The 20,610-nt window shown below is 40.0% G+C and overlaps 2 protein-coding genes across 2 annotated transcripts in view; one reads left to right on the forward strand and one right to left on the reverse strand.

Annotated features, from left to right (window-relative positions):
* VGLL2 (vestigial like family member 2) overlaps positions 1-2,030 on the forward strand; it is a 7,627-nt gene extending 5,597 nt beyond the window's left edge. Inside the window, exon 3 of the mRNA XM_023754173.1 lies at positions 1,106-2,030. Within this exon, the coding sequence (XP_023609941.1) occupies positions 1,106-1,146 (41 nt within the window). The 3' untranslated portion in view covers positions 1,147-2,030. The remainder of the gene's footprint in view (positions 1-1,105) is intronic.
* Positions 2,031-13,732: 11,702 nt separating this feature from the next.
* Positions 13,733-20,610, reverse strand: part of ROS1 (ROS proto-oncogene 1, receptor tyrosine kinase) — an 89,238-nt gene continuing 82,360 nt past the window's right edge. Inside the window, 2 exon segments of the mRNA XM_023754174.1 lie at positions 13,733-14,043; positions 18,289-18,452. Coding sequence (XP_023609942.1) covers positions 13,733-14,043; positions 18,289-18,452 — 475 coding nt within the window.

Here is a 20,610-nt window from a genome sequence, read left to right on the forward strand (position 1 = left end):
GCCCCCCCCCTCCTCACCTAGGCTGGTGAATGTTACCGAGGATTTTTAAAAAATACGATTGTGGAAAGGTTCTAGTTCCGCGCTGTTCAATTCTGTGGCCGCTAGCCACGTGTATCTGTGGAGCACTTAAAAATGTGGCCAGGCGGAACTGGGATGTGCTCGAAGTGTGTAATACACAATGGATTTCAAAACTTTGTAAAAAAAAAAAAGTAAAATTTATCTCACTAATATTTTTATATTGAGTGCATGTTGAGTTATTTTCATCACATTGCATATTGAATATATTAGGTTACGTAAAATATATCACTAAGACGAAGTCTCACCTGTTTCTTTATACTTTTTTTCAATGTGGCTGTTAGAAAATTTAGAATTACACCTGTGGTTCCCATGTGCTGTATTGGACAATGCTGATCTAGAGACCTGCTCAGGGTGCAGTTTAAAATCCTCTGCAGCTTGGGAGCACAAGGGGGCAGGGGGAGTGTCTTGTCACCGAGTGACAGTTATAAGGAAATAAATATATGACTAATATCAACTTAATTGCCAAATTAGGCAAATCTCTTAAAAACATAAAACTTAACAAGAATAATAATAAGTCTCTGGCTTGAAGAGTTGAATTTGAAAGGCACACTCATATAAGGCTTTACTTTTTTGCTCTCTTGAGTTTTAGGACAAATAAATAAAAAAGAGTTATAAATACAATCATTGGCTTGTAGTTTTGCCCACTCCCCCTTCCCTCAGGTGAAGATTTGGCATTTCTGTTGGCTTTGCTTTTACTCTCATTCATGCCCTTCAGATAAATTCTGTGACTTCCACAGTAAAACAGTGGTGTTTGTCTTTCTCTTTCCCTTTCCTTAACTATCTTGTGCTTTCCTCCCCCGCCCCCCCCCCCGCCCTTCCTGCTTTCCCCTTCTCTCTCTTTCTCTTCTCCCTCTGTCTCTCTTTTATTTTCTCTCTGCTTTCAGGTTTGCAGCCTCAGAACAAAAGCAAGGATCTGTACTGGTTTTAGACAGCCCACCCTTCCCCCATAGGTCTCTGCCTAGCGCACTTGGTGACACTCAGAGCTGAATGGAGTGGGTTTGTAACAGCTTCTGATCTTGGTTTGCAGCTCGACGCTATTCCCTCTGTGGTGCATCCCTCCTGAGCTGACCTGCTGACCCAGGGTTCCCCCTTCCCTTTCCCTTCTGACCAGCCAGAAGGCTCAGCATCTGTGCCTCTCACTTCAAGGACGAGGACATGGGGAAAGGCAGAGACTTGGAACTTCTCCCTGTGTCGGGAAAACCAAATCACACACCTCAGAGATTTCATCTAAAAATAATTCCTTCTGCCAAAAGAGCGGATCCAAAGACTCTGAATTATGTTTAATGACTTCTGGGCAAATCACTGGAAATACCTGTGGTGAGATCACTTCGGTGATAGGATAGCATAAGTTATCTTGGAAGGAGGGAAAAACAAAAGGACTTTTTGGTGTGAATATTTTTTATGCTGATGTGAATTATTTCATACGTAGTGTGATCAGAGCACTACTGACGTCAATATCCTCAGATTTAACATGTATTTGTATTTGCATTGAAGACTGTGGTAGAGAAGTAAAAAGAAGCCGATCATTCTTCCTCACCTCAGAAGCCTCCAGCTCCCTTCCTGCCCACTCCCCCCTACAATTCTGACTCCAGGCACAAAGACACACTTTCTTCCTTTGGATTGTGAACATTGGAGGCCTCAGCCTGCATATGAGTGGCAAGTGGATCATCTGGAGCCACCTGCCCAAGTCTTATTGAAATGCAGCTGTTGTAGGACAACTGTTTAAAACTCCAGAAATACATCGACCAAGGTGGCACTTCCCAGTGTTTGGCACAACAATTGCAATTGCACTGGATATATTTTATATGTGTGTGTGTGTGTATATCGTATTTTTTACAAGGAACATTTTACGATGAAAGAAGAAACCCTTCTCTGCCTTCTCTCCCACAAATTCTGTCCCTCGCCTTCCTCCCCTGGATGAAAACAAAGCATCAAGAGACCCCAACTGTCTCCAGGAATGTTCCATGGAGTCTCCAATACCTCGAATATTTTTCTCAGTCTCTATGGTCATGACTTGGTCACTTATACCTCGAATATTTTTCTCAGTCTCTATGGTCATGACTTGGTCACTTCATTGTTGGGACTGGGGAAGGGGTCTGTGCATTGGGCAAAGCTGAGGGTGATGAGGAAGAAGAAACAAACATTAAAGGTATCTGTTTACTACAAGGTCCCTGTGTTGTAGTAGTATGATCTCATGTCAGAAAGTAAAATTACTTTATCATATATATATATATATATATATATATATATATATATATATATATTACTTTTTGTTTTTCCAAAGTGTTTACTGTTCTGTGAAACCTGACAATAACCCCTCTACTCATCAAGCCTGGAGATGAAACGTTATGTATCACCCTTCTCTTTTTACATGTGAGAAAATCAATTGTGGCCATATCAGCCCAGGGCTTACTTCTTAGCATTCATGAAGTCAGAAACAGAGATGGTACTGAAAGCACCACCCACCCATACACCATTCAGTCAGACACACATTTATTTTATATATATATATATATACTAGAGGCCCAATGCACGAAAATTCATGCAAGAGTAGGCCTTCCTTCCCCCAGCTGCCAGCACTGGCTTCCCTCGGCACCCGGGACCCGGGCTTCCCTCCTGCGGCCGCTGCCAGCAGGCACCTGAGACCTAGGATGCTTCCCTCCTCTGGCCACCCGCAGGCACCCAGACCCAGGCTGGCTTCGGATGTCTGGAATGACATCTGGAAGACATTCGGTCTAATTAGCATATTACCCTTTTATTATTATAGATTATTGATTTTTTGGAGAGAGAGGACAGGAGAGGGATAGAGAGATAAGAAATATCAGTGATGAGAGAGAGTCATTGATCAGCTGCCTCCTGCATGCCCCCTGCTGGGGATTGAGCCTGCAACCAGGCATGTGCCCTGACTGGGAACCGAACCAAACTGTTGGCCCCCTGGTTCCTGGCTTGATGCTAAACTGCTGAACTACACTGGTTGGGCTGCATTTATTCTTTTTCAGAAAAGAATTATTGTTACTTCTTAAATTCCAGACTCTTAAGACAGTAGAGTTGGTTAAAAAATGTCTTTGAAATATTGGTCATTTTTATATTTTAATAAGCTAGGCTAAGAAACCAAAGCTACCACTAGGCAGAAAATATTATTAAGAAATTAATGGTTTTCTCATGACACCAAAATAATTTGTGTGTCTCTGAGAGAGATATTTTGTGTTATACCCAAGTTGCCTTTGTAGATTGTTAAAGCATAAAAATATTAGTTCAAATCTTGACCTTCATTATAACAGGAGAGGCAAATATAATTTATCTTGGATAATAGTCACAGAAATTAGGGGCAGTTAAGGAACCTTACTCAGAGCATGACTTAACAAAGTTACCCATCCTCTCTTCCTATCTTGTTGGTAAGCTGTGAAGTAGATTATGATCATTACAAGGACCTATTACTGTTTTTGCTCAGATGGAAGGTACATTGTAACATGAGAGGCAAATATAATTTATCTTGAATAATAGTCTCAGGAATTGGGAGCAGTTAAGGAAACTTACTCAGAGCATGGCTTAACAAAGTTACCCATCCTTTCTTCCTATCATGTTGGTAAGCCATGAAGTAGATTATGATCATTACAAGGATCATAATACTGTTTTTGCTCAGATGGAAGGTACTATGTGGCTACACTGCATGAGATATGACAACAATAGTAATAACTAATGTTAATTGCTTTTCATATACCAGGCACTAGTCTGAGGGCTTTATATATAGGTCAACTCGTTAAAGCCTCACAACAGTTCTATGTGATATTTATTATTATGATCCCCTTTTTACTGACAAGAAGACAGAGGCTCACAGAGGAGAAATAATTTGCCCAGTCATATAGCGAGTCAGTGGTAGAGCCAAGATGCCAACCCAGGCAGCCCGGGTACAGAGATTGCACCATTACTCACTGCAGTGACTGCTTGTCCACTTCTGATTTGTCTTTGGCTTCTCAATTGTGGGCTTCATTTCTCCTCCCCAATAGATGACTAAGGAAGGGAAGAGGCAGGGCAGCAAATAGTAGAACCTACAGAATCCCAGGTCTCAAAGGAACTGTCATAGGACATTGCCCAGACCCTTCCTCAGATGCCACTACCTTAACCAGTCAGTCAGACACAGAATTCCATTCTTCTCCAAGAAGAACTTTTACTAGTAACTGCTGCTCTTCATTCACTTCAGTATTTAATTAGCCTTCACTGCTCTGAAGCTTTTCACACCCAACCTAGCCAAGTCGTGTAAGAGTTAGCCTGAAGTTTGGACATTGAAGTAATCGCTAAAATTAACTTTGGACTTCTCTGTGGATTTTTTAATCCATGTTCCATTGGCATGGATCACTGCAATATACAAGCATGAATAAAATGCATTAAGTTCCAGCTTGCTTTTTAGAAGTTGTCACTGAGTACGCAGTGGAAGCAGAAAGCACAGCAGTGCATTCTCTGCTACACACCTTCTCCAAGTAGTCCTCGCTGAAAGGGGCTCTCTACCTGTGCTGCACCTGCAGGAGCACTCACGAGATCTCTGATCAGATCCCACTGGGAGCACTTTCCCAGCCACAGGATTCTGATGACGGAAGCCTCTCTCCTGAACTGCATCTGACCTGAATATCAGGGTGCTGGTGGGGAGACTCATTCACTGGACTGGCCTTTGGGGCAGTCCTGAGCAGACCTCCAGACTGCTGGGTGGGCTCCGGTGACCAGGCACATGGGACACACGGAGCAGAGCATTTTCCTCCATGCTGTACCTTCCTAAAGCAGAAATACAAGATGACCTTAAACTACAATGATCCAGTGTAATAAAAACATCAGAGAGAACTTTGGGGAATTAATAGCCCTCACTGACATTCTTAGGCCCACCAAGTCATGCCAAATATGAATTCCCATGCCCATCTTGCTAATATTCATGAAACCATGCAAATTAGAGAAGGTCCTAGTAGTTGAAAAGAAGGATATTCAAGAAAGTGAGACTTGAGGAAAGGATAACATGAGAAAATTTGATGTTTTCTCCTATATTACACCTGTTTGGGGCCTGAAAGAAAGATTAGATTCTCCTCTGATCACCCCCACTGGGATTTTCTGGGTCCTCCTCCTCCAGTTTTGCCTCTGTGCGTGGCCTCACTGTGAGGGAGAGGTGATGAAAAGGGGAGAGACAACTCGCCACCACCAAGTAATCCTTTTGCCGACTGCCCTCTGGCTGAGAACTCAGTCACCCAACTACAGGGAATTCTATCTGTTCTGCGCCTTTAGTTTAAAAGGAGTTGCCATCCTGTCTCATTTCCCCTTTGAAGTTCTATTCCAATGGATGGCAAATTCTAGCAATGACTGAAGAATCATTTGGGCCTGGATGGGAGGGAAGGCCGGGGTGATGAGTGTTGGGGTCCGGTCTCCCTGACTGGGAGCATCTCTGGCCACTCTTTCTGGGTAAGTACTGCGTTTTCTCTGCCCTTTTGCATCAGAGGGAAACAACTGTTAAGGTAACCTTAACCTCCAGTTCACTGAGAGTCACAAACCCTGCCTCTGTGTGTAGGCATCTACACATGTTCTAGCAAAATAAACTGGGAACTCTTTTTCATAAAACACTTAGTGATTGGTTACTTCGGAGATTGAGGACATAAGAAAGAAAACTTAGACAAACTGCTTTCCTTACAAATGCCATTTCCATAAAATGCATTTTTAAATGTAATGTATCAGCTATCAAAGCATGGAAGAAAAATGGAAAAATGTTTGAGAAGACTTTTAAAATAAAAGAAACTGGAAACCACGATTCCTTTATAAACCTGCTTTAAGTCTGTTGAGAATTTGCATGGAAATAATTCATATTTTGATTGTACTTGTCAAAGTCTTCGCTCTATATATTCCATTCTTCCTTGCAAGATTTTTAGGATTATTATTATTCACTATCTATTACATATTCCTAAGAAAAAAGTAATAATGTTGTAAAGGCGGTGTGGTTATTACAGTTGCTGTTTGTACTTAACGGAAGTTTTGATATCTACACAAGCAACAGGGCTAAGCAAATGTAAATTTCACATTTGCTTAACACCAGCTCTCTCTCATCTCCCATGAATAAATGAGATGGAACTCTAATAATATAAGCACAGTATCTGCACAATGAAATCTATTTACCTAAAATATCACACACACACACACACACACACACACACACACACACACACACGCCTAAAGAGAAATCAGAGAACCGTGCCCTCAGACAGGCACAGACACAAATGATTATTCTCACTTGACAGACCAACTGTACCGCTCTTTCCTTGTATTTCACTCCAGCCCCAGAGGCTGGATCGGGAAAGAGACACTTGATAGCTGCTGTTTCCGTGGTTGAAATATTTGTGAAGTTAACGCACAATCTGAAAGCAGAAGCTAATAACTTATAGGGTGCTAATTGGAACTGGACTGGAGCTGTCAATCACGTTACCCTAAACACAGAGAGACCCTCATAACCTAAAAAGGCAAGGCAGCCTTCAGGAACAGTTGTTTCCAGCCTGGACCTCCACTCCGGCGGAAACATCACGTCCAAGCAGAGTGGCCACTGGTAGAGTCAGCGGACGTGATTCTGCTAATCAAAGCTCACTTCAAGAAGACACACAAATTCTCTTGCAGGGGGAAGGAGTAAACTGTTTCACTGAAGAATTAATGTGTAGAGAAGCATATTGCTTAGAGAAATATATCTTGAACATTGCCCTTTATTTGGAATTTTTCGCTTAAAAAAAAGTTTAACTCATTAAGAAAAAAATCTAAAGTTCTCCACAATGTAGTGTCGTGTCCGCTTCAAACTGCAGTATTTCTAGGAGTTTCCAATGTATTCTTAAGAAATTAAGCTCATCTAAAAAATACGATGTCTAAACTCCCTCTGCCTTACTGGAATTCACTTATTTCCCCCAGAAAATCAGTGGCAGCAAATTTCCTGATCCTTTGTTTTGTTCTTAGGATCTCCTAATAAGCTCTCATCCTATCTCCCAATGTCTCAAAATGGTCCCAGTGATTGTGCTCAAACTATCCTCAATGTCATCATTATTTCCTATCAAAACAGCATAAATGAATTAATACATAAAATCACAACATAAGAGAAATTTAGGTTAAAGTTCAACTAAACTTTGCAAACAAAATTAAGGAATTAAAATGTTCTGATTCCTAATCAATATTTGCACGACTCTAATGATCTAGTTACCAATTAGAAATTTTACCAACATTTATTTTCAGAGTACATACTTTAGTCTCTACATGTATTTACAACCACTAAAATATTCAATTAACCTTATAATTTGGAACATTCTTTAGAATACTTCAAATAAAAATAGTTTTCACTTAGGAAAAGCAAACCAAGTGGCTTAAAATTCTATACACACACTTACTCAAAAAATATTATAATTGATGGGAATGTCACAAGCTTATTTCTTTCCCTGCCAATTCTCATTACTAGAGCCTTGCCCTTATTTTTGGCAACTATGTTATTGGCCCTGTGCCAGTAATGGTATTATTATGAAATGGGATGGAAAACAAAACAAAAAATATTTTTTATCATTGGTGTTTACTTTTATGAGATACAATCCTATTTCTTTTTTCTTCTTCCAGTGCATTTTACCCAATGTGTAATCTATCCCAGAAAACAATTGGATATTTTTCCCTCTGGTATCATATGATTTTTGTTTCATTGTACCTGCTTCTATATAGAATTTTCTGATGTCTCTGGAAGCACTACCTAAAAGTTCTGTATTATTAGTATCATCCCACCTTGCTTTGTGGAGTGTGAAATCTCCTTTTTATTTCAGACAGTTTCTCCTTCACATTCAGAAATTAAGAGAAGGGCACCTACAGACAGATTTTGATGATGATGATGATGATGATGATGATGATGAGAGAGAGAGAGAGAGAGAGAGAGGGAACTGAGCTCATGATACTTGTTTTTCCTTGTTTAAAGACTTCTAAAAACACATTTCACTCAGAGTTTTTTAAAGCAGTAAAAAAGGACCTAGGGTAGTGTCAGACTAATACTCTGAAGGAAACCATAATGAAGTTGTATTCAATTAAATTGGTGAGAAGAACCATCAGTGGGGACCCAGTGAAGGTTAGACTTTAGGACTTACTTTAATACCTGGCTCCATAAACTCCACTCTACCAGAGGCAGGGGGTGATGCTTCAGGTCTCTGGATACCTGAAGCAATTCAGACCCTGTGTCCAATTGTCTGAAATGTCTGGGGGGGATTCCCTCCTTCTCCAGGGTGCAGTCACTAGGGTAAATGGCCATAGTTCCCTGTGGGGTGTCATTACAGTATATACTATGATGATGGTGTAGCGTTCTTCTCCTAGGACCTGTCCACTTCTTCAGTCAATGGGCTATAAATTTGAAAATTGGCTCAGATCTAGGATCTGAGCAAGGATCACAATTTTTTATTATTAGAGTTACCACATCTCCATTTTTACCTTTTGCTGATTGTAGATGTTAAATTGCCCATCTGTTTTGATCCTAGGGACAACATGCTTTATTAACCATCTGCATAACTCTCTTTGGTCAACCCCATTGGCTGTCTCTTTATCATTACATGGCTAGGGGTCCCCTGGCTTCTAGTAGTCAAGTGCAGCTATGTGGCTTGTCAGGGCTGCCTCATCTCCATGGATGTTAAGCCCAGATCTGGGATGGCCTCTCCTACCATCAGCACTGGCCTGCGGAGCAGACCATCACTGAGCACCAGGAAGAATAAAGTTACTACTCACTGAGATGGAGAAGACTGCAGGAGAAGGATTCATTTTGAGAGGCAGGGTGGCAATCAGAGGCTCAGTTGGGATCTGTTAGTTTTGAGATGATTGCTAGAGATCTAAGGAGAGAGCTGAGTATGCAGTTGTAGAGGGATCAAGGAGAGGTGTTCAGGCTGAAAAGTTGTCAATATTTAGATGAGGCTGAGACTACCTCAGCCAGAGGTGTATTTAAACAAAGAGGACATTCAAGGACTGAGGCCAGAGTCACTCCCATGTTTAGACAGTAGGGAGTGGAGGACAAACCTGCCAAGAAACCTAAGAAGGAGGGTTTAAAAAATAGTAGGAAAATCAAGAGAGTGAAATTCTAGAAGCCAAGTGAACAAAGTGTTTGAAGACTAAAACTATGAACTGTGTTGGATATCATTCATAAGGTAACCATATGTCCCAGTTTGCCTAGGATAGTCCCAGTTTATGTCACACAGTTCATAATTCCTTTTAAGCCTACAACAGCCTGTATGATCTGACCTCCAGTACCATTCTCCCCTCCCTCACTTCACTCCTGCCTTGGTGCTGTTCCTTATGCAGGCCAAGCATGTTTCCACCTCAGGGAGGGCTTTTGAACTTGACTTTTCCTCTACTACATGTTCTTATGACCCATTCTTTAACTTATTTGAGGTTTTTCCTAAGTATTTCATATATATATATATATATATATACTTTAGAGAGAGGGAGAGAGAGATAGAAACATCAATGATGAGAGAGAATCACTGATCAGCTGTCTCCCACACAGCCACAAAATGGGGATCAAGCCCACAACCCAGGCATGTGCCCTGACTGAGAACCGAACTGTGACCCTCTGGTTCATAGGTTGATGCCCAACCATTGAGCAACACTGGCCAGGCCCTAAGTATTTCTTTATCAGAGTAACCTTCCCTGGCTACCTAACAGAAAATAATAACTACCCTCATTCTCTCTCTGTCTATACCTTGTTCTTTTATTCATATTTCTATTAGCATTCAGCATCCTTTGTCATGTAATATATACAATATTTGTCTTATATATTTTTGCTTGTGTTGCATTTATTATGTCTTCTCCATCAACTAGAATGCCAGAAAGTAACATCCATCAAGGTAGACACTTTGTTTATTGCTCTATTTCTAGTGCCAATAACAATGCTTTCTGCATAGTAAGCAATCAAAGAATGTTTATTGGATGAGTGAAAGAATGAATGAATGGATAGATTTATAAGGGAGAAGTAAACTACAGCTTATCCAATCTAAGGGACTTTTTGCAGCCATTAGAAACACTAACAAATAATTTTTAATGATAAGGGGGAAAGTATATGCTATCATGTTAAATAAAAATACTAGATACTACTCCTGCTATGAAAATAAACAAAAAAAGCTGGAAGAAAATATTCTAAAATATTACAATAGAGTTTGGGTGGTATATTTTGACCCCTTGATTCTTCTGGTTGTAAAGAAGCCTGTAAGGATTATGATAGGTCATCTGATTGGGACACAGCATAGCCCTGACCAACTGCAAAACAAAGTTTCTTTTACCAAGAAGAGAAGGTCAAAGAGAAGTCTAAAATTTATCCCATATCCATAAAAGCCATTATGAAAATAAAAGGTGGGTTTGAGACAGGGGAAAATTGACAATGATAAAATAATTTTTTGCCCCTTTTAGCATATATTCACCACCATTTCAAGGGCTTCCAGAATTTCAGGCCCCACCTAAGTCTGATCTGAAGCTCAAAGCAGTGCCCCAACTTCTATAATTTGTCTGTGTAGATCTTGGGAGATAACTCAGCATCAAAATAATCTTCTTGACTCCCTCTTGGCTTCAGATCAATTTTCTGGCATCCCTCCTGAGTTACAAGTGAGGACTTACTGGAAAAGGATGATGAGAAAATCAACCAATTAATCCATTAAACATGAATATCTACTTTGGCTTAGAGAAGATATAGAGGTTTAAAAGACACCACCCTATCTTCAGAAAGCTTAAGTAGGTAAGCTATATAGAAATAGGACAGGTTTACAAGGGGTTACTGCCAAATGAGATGTACTGACAAGAAAGGCCACAGTAATTCTGAGAAAGGAAGAGAAGGGAGTTAGAAACAAGCCTTTCCAAAAAATTGGGATATGAAGCTGATCCTAAAGGATGAGTGGGATTTAGATAAGCAAAGAAGAATGGGTGAGGAGATTCTAACAGGCCAGGGAAAACCAGTCTTTATAGGCAACATAGAGTGTACCTGGGGCCAGGGACAGGCTGTTTTCTCAAGGATGTTTCCAGTAAAGTGTTTTCATCAGAATAATATCAACATTATGTTCAATTGGCCGTGTTAAATCATGAACAATATTTTTCATTTTCAACTTGCATACTTTTCCATTTATTTATTTTTTTTAATTGAACTGATTGATTAATAAAATTATATAGGTCTCAGGTATACAATTCTAATAAATCGACTGTATATTGTATTATGTGTTCCATCCCAAGTCAAGTCTCCTTCTATCTATCACCATTTATCCCCCTATCCCTTCTTATGGATTATTACTTCTCTTTGAACAGAGAAGATTTAAAATGAAGATTAGATTTATTGATCAGCTTTTATATTATTTTTCTTTTTCATTTACCTATTGTAGTTTCTGCCTTTGGAAGTCATTATTTCCCCCAGATCTAATATTCCTAGGTCATATTTTTCGATAAAAAATATCATCAATAAGATTTTACACTTCTGTTAAATTTTAATGAGAAACACATTTTAACAAGTGCCATTTTGAGCCACTGACAATTTTTCCTCTTACTTACAAAATCTAACTTTCACAGAATTAACTTACATAGTTCTTAATAATACCGGCCATTTGTATTTTATCAGTTACTATTATCCATAATAAATTTTATCTGTGAGAGACTTTAGCCATTGCTTATTTTATTTTGTATTAAATATTTCTACCAATTTTATTCATTATGAATTATAAAAAAGACTACTAATTTGCACTTACATATTAGATGAAACATGATATTTTATGGGATGTTCTCCTCAGATATTCTATACATTTCTTTACTGTCCAAATTGTGATGCATACATATTACACTGAAAATCCAATTCTTCTATATGTTTCTGATTCCATTGTATTTTTCAAAATAAAAGTCCATTGCACTGGCAGAGCAAAAGTCCTGGTTGTAAGCAACGAAAACTGACCCTGGTTGATTTAACATTTACTAAAAGGATATGGGGATTTACTAATAGAATCCGACTGGGGGTTATGGAGCCTGGAGCAATGGCTAGAAGCAAACAGCAGAGCCGGTCAGTCTGGTTACCCCAGCTGCCAGAGGCACCAGGCTCTAGACCTGCTCTGCCAACCCTCCTGGCCCTGGACACGGCAGTTGTGCCAGACCAACAGCAGTTGCCACCATCCCCAGGAAAGACTCACTGTGATCCCTGTTTCTTTGCATCCTCAGCTCTCAATTAGGGGCCTGTGAGTGTGTCTGAGTGGTGGGGGCCAGGTCACATGCCTGCCTTCCTGCTCAAGAGATCCTGGAGGAGCAAATGAAACAGCTTCTACCGGGGATGAAGGGGGCGGAATCCCCTAACTCAGGAAGCAGTGTCAGCTACTGGGCTCTCACAAACAATAATAAATGCCCACTAGAGGGTCAGAAGATCAGAGAAAACATTCTGCCTTGTTCAGCAGAACAACAGATGTGACCCCAAGTCCTGGACCATTAGTTGGAGGCTGTTCACCACGGAGCACAGGGAACACATTGACTACCCTGTGTTCCTCACCATCAGCCAATCATCGGCGAAGGCCGGTTTAAAAATGAACTAAGTTATCCAAGGTGGAAGGTGATATGTGATCCTCTTCCACTGTAGGTTTTTAGCAAATGTTCCTCTCTGTGTCTAGCGAACATCCTGTAGACTGCAACTGAGTCAGACCCAGAAAGCTTTCATTAGCATTGCTTTTAGAGCAGTTGAGACTTCAGTTCAAATAGGTAGCTGTAATAATTAATAATAATAATAATAATAATAATAATGATAGGCTTTAAATCAGAGTGTTTCACCGAAGAATATTTTAAATAGTTCTCATTTAGGTATTTACTATTTCATGTAGTTGCTAAAAAATCACAGAGCTTGAATGTGCATTGTATAATCATTTATATTTAATTTTAAGGACAATTTTATGCTAAACATAATCTTAAGTACTGTATATATAAAATAGATATGGCAAATAAAAACAATCTTTATATTAGCTAATTTCCATGACAGCATGTCAGTCACAGAGCGATTTTTATACAACCCAATGCTAAGCTTTAGGATTTAGATATCTTCATAGTCCTATTTTCATTTTTTCAAAACCTCCAAAATATTTCAGAATAGTCATTAGAGACAATATGTTATTATAGCAATAGCATCCCAAGTGATTTCTTATGTCATAGATGCTAGTTTCTTTGGAACATGTAGAATTATTTAGGCATTTCCTCAGTCCCTTTTGGGATAATCTGTAGTTCAGCTGGGCCCCTGAGCATGCTTCTCACACCTCCTTCAGATCTTTGAACATACCTGTTTTGTCTCTAACCATCTGGCCAAGATGTTTCTGTTATAGTCCAGACTGAAGGGTGGACAATGGTCTAAGTGACCTTAAGGGTAAGGGAGAGCAGTTGTCCTACCAGACTCGTGAGTCTTCCTTTGCTTTCCAAATGCTCAGTGATTCACCTCAGAATCTTGTTGAAGTTAAACAGTTGTACGGGGATTGTCAGAACTGAAACCAAGTGGCTCTCAGAACCAAGATTAGAGTCCAGGAACTTTCCAGTGTTAATTCAGAGTCATAGACCACCTCAACATCTGTCATTCTACCAGGGTTTCCTTTCAGTAACTACTTAATGGCAGTGTTTATCTCAACTCTGCATTTCCCAAACCGAGTTATTAATCAGACCCATCTCCATGTCCACTGTGAGTGAGACAGGCATAGTTCAGGCCCTCAGGCTTGCCAGGAGGGCAGTAAGCCACATGTTTTTCTTGGCGGATACCTTTGTCTGCATGTGGTTCCTTCTCTTCTTTCCTCAGACCACAAGATTCAGATTCCTTGGAGCCTAGAGGACCCTCAGAATGATCTTCACCTTGGCTGCATTCTGTAGCAAGTACCATATAGTTTAACCCTTCTTGGTTCTTGGTTTCCATTAAAGCAATTGGCACGCTGTCATCCAAATTCACACAAACCATGTTGCCATCTTCATCTGTGAAAAACAAATGTAAAAGTTATTCCAGCATCTATTTGATTTCCTTTATTTGTATACAGGCAGTATGAGAACTATAACACCAACTTTATACATTGGTTCAGCAAACATTTATAGGAGGATCACTAAGGGAACACAGAGATAACAAGACAAGCTCCCTGTCCTTGAGGCTTATACAGGCTAGCAGGGGAGTAGCTCTACCTTAGGGGGTGATGTGTGCCATAGTGAAAGAGCACATAACATGTGGGAGAGCCCTCAGCTGATTAACTCTGCTAGAACAGGTGGAGCAGGTAGGTCATGGTCTTTATGATACAAATTAAGAAATCGTGGCCCCTTTTGTCTAAAGTGCTTACCCTTCCATCCTGCCACTCCAGCTAATCTACCTGTAAGGATGTATTCCTTTAGATCACGTAATTTAATCATTTATTAAGATAATATAATGTATGGGATGCCTACTATGTGCCAGCTCGGTTCTAGGTACTGATGGCACAGCAGGGAATGAAACAAACTTGTTTGTTCTTCGGGGTTTACGTTCTAACTGGGGGAGACAGACATTAATTAGCAGACACATAAATGTGTGTCCAGTGGTAATAAGCACTATGAAGGAAAATTAGGTGGAAAACGGAGCAAGAAAGTAATGGTGGGAGAGGGCTGTTTATTCTTTTTAATCTTTATTATTGAAAGTATTACATATGCCCCCCTTCCCCCCATTGACCTCTCCCAGCCCGCCCCAATCCATCGCCCCTCCCTCCCCCCAGGCCTTCACCACCCTATTGTCTGTGTCCATGGGTTATGCATATATGCACACGAGTTAATTGGTTGATCTCTTCCCACCCACCCAACCTCCCCTGCTTTCCCTCTGAGGTTTGGCAGTCTGTAAAGTCCTCTTTCATGAGGCAAAATTCTAGTAGAGACCTGAATGAAGTGAGAGAATTTGCCGTGTGGCTATTTTAGGAAGAAGATTCAAGGGAGAGAGAACAGTAAGAACCAGGGTGTGGCCAGAGGAATGGCAAGGCAGCAAATGTGGCTGGCCCTCCCCCGCCACCCCCCAGGGACAAATAGCATATAAAACCACTAGCAGTAATTGGCAAATTTAAAACTAGCATGCTTCTGCCCTCAAAAGGCTGATGGGAAATGGACACTGGCCTGGCAAGTTATGATGGCAGGATGGAGGTAGAAGGAAAATGACATGATACATATTACTAACAATAAAAATTGTTGTTACCTATGTATCAGGCACTATTCTAAGCTATTTACAGTACATAGAGTAACACATTCTTCTAGTAAGTAAATACAAGTATTATCTCCATTTAGGAGATGCAGAAGTTGAGGCACAGGGGGGTTAAATAATTTGCCCAAAGTCACACAGCTGGAATTGGAGCCCAGACTGTCTGGCTCAAGTCTGTGTCCTCTTATTCATCCTCCCCCAGGGAAAGGTGAGGTTGCTGTGCTGTGTGGGGAGGGCCCACGTGGTGGGCAGAGGGCCCTACAGGAATCCTTGGGAAGCACAGGCTCAGACTGTGTGTCTGATGTCAGGGTGGCAGCAGAAAAATGAACAGCCAGAGGGTCACCGAGCTTCTTCACAATTTTGCTCTTATCATTATTTCTTTCTCTACTTAAAGGCTGACCTTCTTACACAAAAAAGTTTAAGAACTCATGTTGAAACCTAATAGCAGAACTTCGGAAACATTTCACAATATTCTAGGACTCAGTGGTCGGCAAACTCATTAGTCAACAGAGCCAAATATCAACAGTACAACGATCGAAATTTCTTTTGAGAGCCAAATTTTTTTAACTTACACTATATAGGTAGGTACATTGTTATTAACTTAATTAGGGTACTCCTAAGGCTTAGGAAGAGCCACACTCAAGGGGCCAAAGAGCCGCATGTGGCTCGAGAGCCGCAGTTTGCCGACCACAGTTCTAGGTAATCAAAAAGATAAATACATAATACAAGATAAATACACACAGGCATATTGTGGGAACTGTTTTTTATCAATACTTTCTAATCATTATACATTAGTACCTGGATTAAAAAAATTATGATCAGAAATAGTATTGTTATTTCATACAGTAGATTTGAAAAATCGGGACTATTTCAGTAGCTGGATGATGGTCCTTCCCTTTCTCCTCCCCATCCTTCCGGTGTGACAGCATTCAGATGCACGGTGAGGCCTGCTGGCTGCAGCCTCTGCACTGAGTCCTGGTGTACATCCAGGTTGGGTTTATTTGCAATGAATTTAAACTGAAATGTAAGAAAATGTCAAAGGACTAAGGGAAGCATCATTGTATTTATTTTTTCCCACTGGACTTTAATGGATCTACCTATTTACCAAGTTCTACACCTGACACAAAGCTTATTTTATTGTAGAGCATAGGACTACTGTTCCTATTCTCTATTATTATGTGCTCTTTTTTTTTTCCAGACCCTTCCCACTGATGATGAACAGGATGGCCAAGCTGCAGGCTCACAAGCTTTTGGCATCATCTCATGTCTTCTTTACCATTCAAATATCATCACAGCTTATTTCAAACCACATGAATAGCTGAACAGTGTTGTAAAATACCTTCCCCGCAGAAATAACTATCAGATGCCAGGTTTGGTTAGTGCCTAAGTGCTGAATATCTATGGAAGGACCTAAATGTTATGATTATTACCAATATGCACTAATTGCCATTGAGAAACTTATAAAATTAATTTGCTATATATTATAATACCCATAGACAAATTAGGCTGTTCCTAAATGGCTTAAAGAAATTAGGCTAAAGAAAAGTTTGGAATTTCAACAAAAAACTTAAATCTACAATGTAAGTCCAGCCACTCACTGCTATACTTTTATCCCATTAAATAGCATATCGGGAAACTTTCTAACAAAATGTGATTTTAATATTTTTGCCTATTGTTGAGTTATTTGTAAAAAAAACTTTTATATAAGGCAAATACATGCTTTATACAACTTCTGGCACCATCTGTCAAAGAAAAACCATTAGCTAACTATGTCGTTGGTTCGTGATACTTAGAGCAGCAATATTTAGTAACTTGACCCTGGCAAGCTCTCAGCAATCAGTACATCTTATTGCATAAGGAGACGTGCAGGGGGAGGGAGGGTGGGTAGATTTTTATTTATTTTTGTTTAAAAACTATTGAATAGAAAGCCTGCAGGTCAAACCTTAAAACACAGAGACGGCATGTACTCAGCGACCCTCCCTTTAAGAGGGAAATATTAAAATAAAGACTTCCAAGTAAAACAGGGTATTCACAGACCAGACATATGCCGGCTGACTGGCTATGTTTAGCACAGCACAGGAGCATTTAGATTTGTTTCCTTTATTACTTCTGGGACTGATGAGGTGATGTTTACACAAATGTTTGGATGAAGTCACTGGGATATTTTTACTAGATGCCCAGATATGTTACTTCTCTCTCTATTCCCTCCCCACCCCATTAGGTCAGTAGGACCATGCGATAGGCATGGTATTATTGCTCCCTATAATCCCAAAACCCTTTATTTTTTCACAAAAAAGTCCTCCCATGGCTTTTTTGTCTTCTTATATGTATCTGACAATTACAATGAAGACAGACATCACTCTGCTTTGCTAAATATGCAAAGCAGCAAACTATTAGGAAACACATTCTCTTTTTGTTAAAGGTAATTAAGTTTAGGTTCACCTTGAAAGGAAAGTTCCATGACTTTACAAATAAGCAAAACCTAACTTTTTATTCCATTTCTTCTCTCTTCTTGGCCACTTTTGTTCAGTCACATCTCAATTATCAAAATGTTTAGTGATTTCCACTTTCCTTACTATTCCTTATCGTCAGGAATTGCATGCATTGTAAATAACAATTCTGTGGCACAGAATTGCTTGTTTCTGTCTAAATTATCCAAGTTTGGTTATATTCCCGGTTAAACTCTTCCTGCATCATTATTCTGCATATTTATGTCTGCTTCTCTGTTTTTTTTTTTTAACACTATTTAGAATTTCAATGCAGTCTGCCAAAAGTTGGCACCTAAATCACTTTGACGTAACATCGGTGTATCTTGTCGAGTAGGTCACAAGTGGATAACAAAGTGGGGAGAGCGTGCGGGCAGTTCCCTGACCCCAGCCCTGTCTCTGCGAAGTCTGGGAGCACAGGCTCTAGGATAGAGCCAGAGTCCAGCCCCACCCCAGCAGCATGACCATTTTAACCTTGTTCAGTCTACAAGGGAGAAAAAGCAGAACATTTTGACAAAGAATCAAACTTACCATCAAAGCCCTCGTTTATGACTCCACCAGGGTCTGCTTCTTCTCTGCATTGAGAAATACTGTTTAAGGAAATTTTTCTGAATAACTGAAGCTGGTCTTGAATTTTATGGAAAGTAGGTCTTTGGTCAGGTTCCTGAGCCCAGCACTGGGTCATTAAATTCCACCTGGATATGTAGGTAAAGACATGAAAGTGAATGGTGATTGGAAGTCATTAGGCAATCCTTACTGATAACATAACCCAGGTAGGGAATTTTAGAAGAAAGAGAATTTGAGTTACTGCCAGTTTTCCATAATTAATATAAATGACCAGAACAAAGTTTTTGGTTTCTTTTTAATAGTAGTCTGCAATGTTACTATCTTTATTAGCTACCACCTTTTTTTTAAGCTGACATTATTTTAACAGTTAGTAATCCAAATAGATAGCTAGCTAGATAGATAGATAGATAGATAGATAGATGATAGATAGAAAATGCTCACTTAACACATAAGGAAACCTAGAGCTATAAAAATTATTGAATATTAAAAAGACTTTACATTCAGACCTTAATATCTAAAACAAAATCTAAGATTACTCCAAGCCACACAGTTATTTAGTGGGATAACCAGAGGTAGAAACCAGATTAGATTCTAATGGCTTTACTCTTCATTACACTGTCAGGTTAATTAACAGATTCGGTTTCCCCAGACATAAATAGCTGGTTGATTAAATATTACCTTTTCCTTAACAATTGTCTGAGAAATGTCTATATAGCATGCTTAACCAATATTCATTCATTCATTCATTCATTCATTGAACACCTATTACACCAGCATTGTGGCGCCTGTCCTCATAGAGATACATATAGTAAATGTCAGAAGGTGATAACATTTATCTCATTACAATTCATACGAGCAGGAAACAATGTCGCTCTTTTATACTGTTTGTAATTAATTAGGTCTTTCTCAGAGCCCCCACCTGGCAGAAGAGAATTAGCGTCATTTATGAATATAGTTTAAAAATCTAGTCCAATTCCATATTTTAAATAATCTTGGTAGATAAGGCTCAGTCTTTTCTGGATAATAGCTCAATCTCTCTTATTTTTAGGCAAATTATACTCCTTCCCTCTTCTCCAGGATGGTGTCAGGATATATGCTGGGTGAAAGCCTTGTGTGATTTACAGGGTCACAGTGAAGCATCCTTTGGACCCCCCGCCCCTTGGATCTCCACAAGTCTCAGAGTAGGATGATCAGGAATTACATCGAGTGACTGGGCTGGCCGTCCTGCAGGCTCCAGCTGCTATGTGCTGTCTATGATCTCTTTACTTTGTCTTTGGACCCTTCCCCAGTGAACTGGTTTTCCCTTTTCTCTTTCTAACCATAACCTTTCTGTCCTGAGACTACACTGTGTCCTATATCTGCTGACGAGGCCCAGGGAATGCATTCCTGTCTGTGCTGCACACCCACAGGGCGCTCCTTGGCCTAATCTCTAGCTTTCAACAAAATGTTCACACCAGGTGGGAAACAAAGGAGGCTTAAAAGTTCACACTAGACATCCTCTGTGTGGACATGCCATTCTACCTCCTTCAGGATGCTGGGTCTCCGTGTCACGGTGGGGGGTCCCCTGCTCAATGATCTCCATGCCATCCTCCCACACTGGGAGGAGTGGGCAGTTGCTCCATGCCCTTGATGTTGCCCACACCTAATCTGACTGAACCGTACAGAGGAGGATGCATGACCTAGATATCCAACTTCCTCACCCTCCTCCCTCTGCCTGTCAGGCTCTCTTCCTCCTACACTTCTCCAGGGCTTAGCAGGAGTGGTATTTCTACTCACTTCCCCTTTTTATTAGATCAACGTCCTCCTTTTTTCTTTTTTAATTAGATCATCTTTATATAGAATTGTAGGTCCCAGTTACCAAAACTGGCATTTAGTATATTAACAAGGAGCTAATGGATTTTAGATAAGCCTCTCTCCTCCAGGCTTGGTTTTCAAGTCTACTGACTTACTAAAAAGATCAAGTACCTTCTCTCTCTCTCTCTCTCTCTCTCTCTCTCTCTCTCTCTCTCTCTTTGTAGCTGTAAGGCAGATTTGGGGCAAAGAGAGAGAAACTTACAAAGAAACATAAATTGGAAAGTATTTAAAATTATTAGGACTACTATATCAACAGGTAATTATAAAATTATAAATTGCAAGTTCTAAAAAAAAAAAGTGCTAAAGAAAACCATGTAAAATCTCATAAAGATGGAACACTTTTGGTGAGTTGCTCACAGAAGGTCCCTCTGCAGAGGTGACATTTAAGCCAAAGAACTTTGTGGGAAAGTAAGATGCTGGTCATGGGAATAG

This window comes from Myotis lucifugus, unplaced genomic scaffold, assembly GCF_000147115.1.
Source record: "Myotis lucifugus unplaced genomic scaffold, Myoluc2.0 scaffold_57, whole genome shotgun sequence".
NCBI lineage: Eukaryota > Metazoa > Chordata > Mammalia > Chiroptera > Vespertilionidae > Myotis > Myotis lucifugus.